Source organism: Perkinsus marinus (assembly GCF_000006405.1).
Source record: "Perkinsus marinus ATCC 50983 genomic scaffold scf_1104296945300, whole genome shotgun sequence".
Classification (NCBI taxonomy): domain Eukaryota; phylum Perkinsozoa; order Perkinsida; family Perkinsidae; genus Perkinsus; species Perkinsus marinus.
The window spans coordinates 206,909-215,663 of NW_003211161.1; the positions used below are offsets into that span (position 1 = coordinate 206,909).

Consider the following 8,755-nt stretch of genomic DNA (forward strand, 5'->3'; position numbering starts at 1 on the left):
TGGCCGAAGTTGCTACTCGTGGGACAACATGACATGTTAGCCCATCGCATGGGCCGCAACTAGCGTGATCTCTCTAAGTTCGAGTGATCACGCTAGTTGCAAAACTCGAACACAGACCCTGAAACTCGCTGCCATGTGTTGCTCCCGAGTCGAGGGTCTCGACTTCCCTAAAACTATCGACCCATCCTATTCTAACGTTATGACGTAACAAAGCAACTGCATATTTATGAACATGCATACATGCATATCACTGAGGATATTCGCGACAGTCAAAGGTAGAGTACGTCGCATCAGCTGGATGGCATCCAGCGGCCTTTCGTCTTGGATATGACCTGTCAGTGAAACGACAAGTGGTATCCTCCGTGCTTTTCGTTCAAAAAAACCCTTGGTCAGATCGTTGTAGTCAAAACTATTAGCCATCTGAGATGCCATCTCAGTCGAAGTCTTCGACTCAGAAAGCTTACTGCAGACATAGGGCTGCTTATAGATGCTTATAGGGCCGCTTATTAGACCCTGAGCTGCTTATACACCCCTCCACATATTCTTAACATAACCGGTTTTTCGACTCTTGCACAGCCACCACAACGAGTATCATCTTGCAGCTCAGGGAGGTATGTACATATGCTTTACCTGATATGGCCTTCAAGTTTCAGAGCCTAACTCTTTGTAGTTAGTGAGAAGTCGAAGACCGGTAAAAAGTTTTCTCCACATATTCTTAGCATACACGTGTTAAAATTGCGCCTCAAAATACCAACTTTTACTGGGGGAGTATATCTATAACTCCGCTACTGATTTAATGCTCTACATCAACAGAAAGAGAATCGTTCATAATAGTATCCCTCCATGTTTCACTCTCATATGAGTCCAAATATGAGATAATTTTAACACGTGTATGCTAAGAATATGTGGAGAAAACTTTTTACCGGTCTTCGACTTCTCACTAACTACGAAGAGTTAGGCTCTGAAACTTAAAGGCCATATCAGGTAAAGCCACGAGTACATACCTCCCTGAGCCGCAAGATGATACTCGTTGTGGTGGCTGTACAAGAGTCGAAAAACCAGATATGCTAAGAATATGGGGAGGGGTGTACGTTGCTTCCTAGTCCCCTCTTCTCTCAATTTCACGATCTTGCGCTTCTGAGCTCCACTTAAGTATCTGCGGTCATCAGACACTGTGTATCAACGACAAGGTAGCTACAGAAATCGCAGTTATCAATAGCTGTCATCGATGAGCCGACGTATTTATTCTATGAGTGATGTAAACAAAAGCACGATACCAAAAATTTTTTTAAAAAAATTGTATGTGCATTTTAAACGTCCCAGCGGGATGGCGGCACCCCCTGTGACCCCCGGCCGGGCAGGTCTCCGGAAAAGCTTTTCAAATGTCTCACTCTAGTTGCGGACCTAGGTGGGATCCATTCTATATCGCGTTGTGTGGCACAGATTGTGCCGCACGAAGCGCACGACATGCTGTGCCGGGAGAAAAGATCGAACAACCGAGGGAGTCGTGGATTTTCGGTTTCGATCGGTAGATGAATCGCACCGGTTCGGTCAGTAAACCGATTGAAACCGAATTGAAACCGTTGATTTCCTTTTGATGATTTCAGTTGCCGAGACTTTCTGGCGCGAGCCAGCAGGTGCGCCCGAGCCGTGAGACAAAAACGTGGCACTTGGCTGTGTTGAGATCCAAAATATTGACCAAAATGCGTTCTCCTATGCCCGTTCGACTGCTCGCCTTGGTTTATGTATTCCATGTGTTGAAGGTCTCTCGGGGAGAAACTCTCAAGCTAGACGTCAAGTACGAAGAAATGCCTATGGGTTTCGGATTGTTTCATACTCTGGTCGACGCGTATGGCCAGGAGCTACATGCTCACGTTGACACTGGATCGGGTTTCTTCTTTCTCATCTGGAAGAATTGGTTGGAGAGAGCCAGTGGACGTCCCTGCAGTGAATGGGCCATGGGGTGTTATAAATGTTCGAAGCCTTGCTCTGTGGGTAAAGTGACGAGAACTATTACTTTCGACGACAAATACACGGTGGACATTTTTCAGCATAAAGCGAAATTGACGGTGGGTCAGGTGTCGCCGATCCTCACTTTCGGACTGATATTCGACCAGAATCCTCCCGTCAGTCAAGTTGTGCCGACTAACTCGATGGGTCTCGGCTATGATGAAGGTGCTGTGAATTTCCCGTCTCTAATGACGCAGTTGCTATCATCAAAAACTGTAACGACGGGTATCTTTGCTCTCTACTTGTATCCTCCAGCTGATCCCTCAAAGCAAACCGTTGATGGAGGCCTACTCCTGGGTGGAGGCGATCCTGCATTATATCAGGGTGGACTGAAGTACGTCGACTTCTCTACGGACAACAAATACATGGTAAATATTGACAAGCTGCAAGTCGGTGATGGACATATAACTCTTGGCATCAATATGAACTTGCACCTCGACACCGGCTCCAACTATCTATACGTCCCAAAATTATACTTTGACAGTCTCATTAAGGATATCAAAGCTCAAACTGACAAGGCTGCGGGTACGCATGTCGACTTCAAGTTCGACCCAAGGGAGGAGATATGGTTCTTCCCTTGCCAATACATGAGTAAGTTGCCACTGTTGAGGTTTGACTTGGGCCCTAAGGGCATAACTCCATTTACGATGACATACATGAACTATGCCAGGAATACATCTAACGTTTGTTCACTCCTGATCTCGGAGGACAAAGGGAATATTTGGTATTTCCTCGATCGTATGCTTATCGGTAACTACTTTGAGTTCGACCCTACTTTCAAACGAGTCGGAATCGGGAAGTTGAAATCGCATTCTCTGTGAACAATTCTTTCTTTTTGAACCCACGGTCCACGGCAGAATGCCATCCATTATCGTTGGCCATTTCATGACCGTTCCGTGGAAAGACCTTCAGCTGGATTCGCCATTCTAGTAGCGTGGTTCTACATCTGATATTTAGAGCAATGCTATTCGGCGAATCATTCGTTTCATTGAGAGAATATTTTCGGCTATGTCAGCAGATTAGGATTAAACTTACACGTGTTGAAACATTGGAGCTTCTTGAGTTCATCATGAGTGCATCATATTGCCGAACAAGGAACTCAATTTGGCCACTAAACTTCACCGATGAGCTCCAAAGTGAACATGCTGTGATGTCGTGATGATGCACTGGGGTTAGAGTGACTGGCTAACCGTGTGACCATGTTGAAAGGTTATGGGGCGCGAGACTACACTATGTGCCTTAGACGCTTGCAACTAAGAGACAAGGGCGATATAACATTCCATGAGTTGTAGCACTTTTGAGCTTTGTCATATTGATACTGTCTCTGATTTGAAAAGCTCTGATGCCGTAGCAGTCTATCGAGCGGTTCAATATGAAGACTATGAATTTATCAATTCCCCTATTTTCGTCGAATATTGCTTGCGGTTTCTTGTATGGCAGGGTGACTCTACAAGATGATATCCTACTTTAACAACACGATAATAAGTTGCGGTGTTGATTCTCATAACACGAATATAAGTGAGCCACAGATGACTCGCAATTACTGAATCGAAATCGCCTCGGATGACATCCATGGCTTGCCAGACTTCCAACGTGGTAACTGCAAAAATACATGGTCAATTTGGAAGCACGACAAGCCCACGAGAGCTTACCCGCCTCGTTCAGCCATTCATCAATTGTTTCTCGAGCTTTCCCGCTTGTAGTTCTCAAATGACGAACGGCACCGACCAGGCTAAAAAGCAAGTCCGATGAACGACGACTTATGCTCAGTAACGTACTCGCCTCTATCCATGCAGCGAGCCGCCCGTGTTATGCTATTGAGGTTCTTCGATGTAGGGTCTGTGAAAGGCAAGAGAGATGATCGATAAACTGAAGAAGATAGAATTGATCCCACCCTTTCCATAAGGCATTCCTTTGTATACAATGAGACTTTGCACAATTGGCTCTAGCGACACTCATTCTTACACTCCTCGGGAGCATCTTGCGCTCCCTCTGCCCTCAACTCATCAGCATCGTTTCGATCCAACCGGTAGAGGGAGGCGAAAATACGAGCCATGACAGTTCCCATCATACTGCTCTTCTCTGGCATGAACGCCGAGATCACCATACGAGGAATCTGTCGCTCGAAGCGGACCTGAGATTCCTACGTCATCTCTTCATCAAGTAAGGAGCTCTTAGGCACGCAGTAATTCCGATTCGGAGTTTCCGAATATCAATAAGCTGCTTGAGTGCCTCACTTATGAACAACAGCAACCTCACCTTGAGCACCCCAGCGCTATAAACAGGACGCAACGGCGAAGGAAGTGTGCCCAAAACAGCCTTGTGGGTCTCGGGACGAATAGAAGGCAACTATAAGGCACCCAATCAACGACCAACACATCTCCTCTCGCCCGTGCATCCATCTATGACAGTGTTGGCGAGATATATGTTCGCTTTCCTGAATCGCTGAGCTCAGGAGTTTCCTCAATATTTATACAAGTTCACACACAAATTTCGATAGAAGCGTACAGATAAGATTTTCCCATAGTTTTCTCAGCATTTTCATATCGTCATCAATACATGTACTTGTTGACCATGCTTGTATTCCACGGCACTTGTTCCCCCCCGCGATACCCGATCTCGTTACACAATATGCGCGACTCACCTTCGTAAGATCTTCGATGACGCCGCGAACATCCCCTTCATCATGCATTAGATCCATCGACAAGGACAGAGCCGTTTGACTATCGAAAGCAACTGATTCACAAGAGTACCCATCCTGACGAGCCACGATGGAGGCCCACCATGCATAGCGGCTTCCTTATCTTCGTTGATAGAGTCAAGGGCGACTTCCAACGCTGCAACTTCTCCCTTAATACTAGCAATATCGCCCTATAGTGCAACGCGGACTCGCCATACCACACCTTGCCCAAATCTCACCGCATGATCAGCCATAATAGAGTCTATCCTCTCCAAGTAGTCCAACTTCATATCCGCCATTTGATCAGTGACAATATTCAACTGCATAGACATTCACCCACATCATTCACCAATGCATGTACCTACCTCCTCCTCATAATGAGCTCTAGCCTTCTCCTCCGCTTCAGCTTCTACTCCTTCTATCTCTTTCGCCACCTGCGCCGCCTCATCGAATCTCCTACCAGTCAAGTCTACAATTTTCTTTATCAACTCCTCTGCTGAGAGACCTGAACGACTACGAATCAATCCATCGGAAGATCTACGCGAGCTCTCACCGCGACATTGACGTCGCTGTAATGCCATAACTCCTTCTCGTGTATCAAGATCCACAGGCTCCTCCTCCTCCTCTTCCTTCTCGGGCGGCCCTCCCTTCACCGTGATGACAGCCGGGATGGTTTCCATCTCCTCAACTGATACTCGATCATTTCCATTTTGCGCCACCTGATCGTAAACGAATAATACAGGAAAACTATTCACACGAATAATAGGATGGACAAAATTTCAACATCACTTAAAGATACTTACGAGGGAGTTTCACCCGTTTTTCGTGAAGTAGCGTAATAATCTGTGGAAAAGGCGATGTTCGCGCTATGCACTAGTCGTGAAATATATTTTACAGTAGTGTTTTTCATATCACTACGGTGAAACTCCAATATACTCCATTTCTACACTAGGGTCAACTCAGCCAGTAGACGTCACATAAGCGGCCACGTCATGTGACATTGTTGGAAGTGAAGTCACCAAATTCGAAGCGGCTACGATAGTCGTTGAGGATCGCGAATACACTAAAGTAGTGATATTATACTCAGCATATAGAGTACTTTCTACTCACAGTGAATTATAGCATATTTATGATACACGCGTAAGCACCGAGTCACAATTTGAGGACGAAATTGATATACAGTGTAATAACGTTTTAAACGGCGATAGATTCTCGCTCGGTGACTGAGGGAAGCTTCCGCAGGGCTTCGTCTCTTTGGGCGCTCACACCCCTCAGTGCACGGAGCTCGTTTGCTTTCCTCGCTTCCCCACTGCTTCAACTGGTCGAACTTTGATTTCTATATTATATAACTGAATTCCGAAGAGGAATTTTGATGGGAACAAGACTTGTCCAACAAGTCTCAACGACTAAGCAAACTCACCCTTTGGGTGGAGGTGATATAAGATAATAATACCGCGAAATGTGAGTGAGAAAACATCGGTCCCCTCACAACAGCTACTACGTAAGATGGAGGAACCGCGAAACAAGACTAGTATGCATACCCCTAGATTGCATTTCATCTCAATTCGGTGATGCTACAACGACTATTCTCTCACCTGCGTGTCTTCTTCTCCCGAGCCCTTGACTGCTGGCAGACTTTCCTCTTCACCAGAGACTTCATTCTGCTCAATCGTCACTTCATCGTCTTTAGCCGAAATATTCATCTGTCCATGCGTAAAACCATCGTTCCTCTCCAGAGGCTCATTCGAAGAGCTGTCCACTGCAGTTGGCAGATCTGTTTGCTGCTCAGCCTCCTCCTCCGCAACTTCCTTATGCACAATCTCGGTTTCCTTAATAACCTCATCTCCGCTTTCAGCAAGCCGATCGAGAATTGGTTTCTCCACAACAACAGGGGGATTCGCCGCCTCGGGAACATGTACTGATTCAACTAACGTATTCGCACTACTTGCTGATGACAACTGCGTTTCGTCCATCCTGAGGAGCATCGATGAGAAAATAAATCCCCGAAGCCAGCGAACGACGACGATTTTATTCAATGGAGTTCCACCCGTTTTACGTGAAGCGATGTAATATTCAGCGAAAAATGCGATATTCGCGATACGCAGTAGTCGTGGAATATGTTTTTCACTATTACATATCTTGGCCGTGAAAGTCGAATGATGTCAAGTTGACCTAGGGAAACTTCGGATAAGAGTGCTATCAGCATTGCCACACTGCGACATCCAGCTCACTCCCTTGCTACTTTCCGACCAACTTTTTCACTCCCGGGAAATCATCCAAATGACTATTCACGTAGAAACCGTTCCCCCTCACGATTTTGTCTCATGATACTCCTGCATCACTGTCTACTTGTCGAGGATTGCTTTCACCTTTGCCCTGGCTTTTGTCAGGCTTCGTCCTTTCTTTCTACTGAGTTACGTCGTACTTGCTACTACCTTTACCCAACAGGTGCTCCCGTGTTCTTTTGCTCAGTTGTCTCATTTTATGCATTCGCATTCGCCCCGCGTCGCGTCGTTCTTCCTTGTCGTTCCAGGTACTATCAATTCGGCGTCGTGCCCGAAATCGTTTGGTGGACAAGACGTCAACACCACGTGCAACACCAGTGGCTGTGGGCTATTATCCTTTTCGAATACTACCTCAGTTGGTTTTGCAGCGAGCATGGTCTACCATGGTATACTGTATGCACTGGTAACTATCGCGATGCCTCCTCGCTCTCGACAATCCTACTGTCAATGTTCACCATCATGATTCCCGGTGTATTCTGCCCAGTGCCGAAGGAGCAAGAGGAGCGTCTACTGTGCTGTCGTCGACTTGACTTACTTCCCCTAACCAACGGCAGCTGTCTTCTGTCAGCCGTGTAAACCCTGTTCTGGTGGTTCATTACCCTCCCTGTGCTTCTCGTAGCATATATCGTGCGATGTCATTACCTTTGCATATGTTAGAGCTGCCCGGGATCCATATCGTCCTCTTTATAGTAGTTGTATTTCTTTCCCTATCATTTCAAGCTCTTTTTTTTATTTCACGTATTATATCTGGCCCCGCTCTTTGCATTATTTACCTTTCTCTCTCGTTGTAGTAGTAGCAGCCACATATCTCTGATGTCGACGGGGTTATAGCCTCACTGTCTCTGCGGGACCCGCAGTGCGGGTGATTCTGAGCCGGCTATTATACGTTTGAGGGCGATCGGCTGCTAGCCCGTAAAGCCCGGCAATAAGCATTGCGTTTCGTTGCGTTGCGTTATCATTGCTGTTGCTATGATCAAATACCATCCCGTCTGATCGCACACCCCTTTCACTAGTTACTACCATACCCTGCGATATCATGATATGTTACACTCCATCTCAGCGTCGTCAACACAACCAATTGGAGAAGTCGGTCATTCGCCGACTCAACTAGAGACACGCCTAGGGGTGGGGTCTTCAGATGGAAATTTGGTATTCTCTAATGTACATCGCCTCATCACGCTGCTGGCTCGGCACCTACGTCCACAATAGTATTTTCTGCACTTTGTCATAGGAGTAGTCTCGGAATATGGTCTCGATTACCTCAGCTGAGCAGCTCAGCAATCACCTCGCTGTATTGCCGAACCCGCAAGTTGCGGGCCGCAACAATAAAAATAGTCACCAAGAAATTTTCAAAATTCTGACCTCGGTTGACTTGTATATTTTTTCACAATATTTCCCGAATCAGAGTGTCCCGAAATAACCTTCTCGGGAGGAAGCAACTGAGACATCTGTCGAATAAGGCGCGGTAAGCGATCGTTGAGACCAGTATGGCAGCTATAGTTTGCGCGAAAGTCCGGTGCGCACATACATTTCTCTAAACATGGTCGAGATTCTCGACTCGAGAACAGACTGTCAGGGAGCTTGATGGTCGCTAGCCTATGAACTGTAGGCACTATAGGGTTCATCATGGATCAGTCTAAAAAAGTTTTTACGATACTACGCTTCTAGTTGGAAATTATGGTATATCTTTGCTCAGCAAAGATATACCATAATTTGCTGTCCGTTTTGGCCCACGTTCATTAAGGTATAATAAAAAGAAGCGATACCTGAGAAGATGAGC

General features: G+C 46.2%; 2 protein-coding genes across 2 annotated transcripts; one reads left to right on the forward strand and one right to left on the reverse strand.

The window, feature by feature from the left end:
* Window positions 1-1,703: 1,703 nt before the first annotated feature.
* Pmar_PMAR009856 (Renin-2 precursor, putative) lies at window positions 1,704-3,032 on the forward strand (the record flags this gene model as incomplete). The annotated part of the gene is made up of 1 exon (XM_002779800.1): window positions 1,704-3,032. The coding sequence occupies one exon, from the start codon at window positions 1,704-1,706 to the stop codon at window positions 2,829-2,831; it is 1,128 nt and encodes a 375-aa protein (XP_002779846.1). The 3' UTR covers window positions 2,832-3,032.
* Window positions 3,033-3,955: 923 nt separating this feature from the next.
* On the reverse strand, window positions 3,956-6,675 carry Pmar_PMAR009857 (conserved hypothetical protein; the record flags this gene model as incomplete). Its single annotated transcript, XM_002779801.1, has 7 exons — window positions 3,956-4,144; window positions 4,655-4,746; window positions 4,794-4,881; window positions 4,930-5,010; window positions 5,056-5,195; window positions 5,244-5,409; window positions 6,286-6,675. 7 exons carry the CDS (start codon window positions 6,673-6,675, stop codon window positions 3,956-3,958), a joined length of 1,146 nt encoding a protein of 381 aa, XP_002779847.1.
* Between the last annotated feature and the right edge of the window lie 2,080 nt (window positions 6,676-8,755).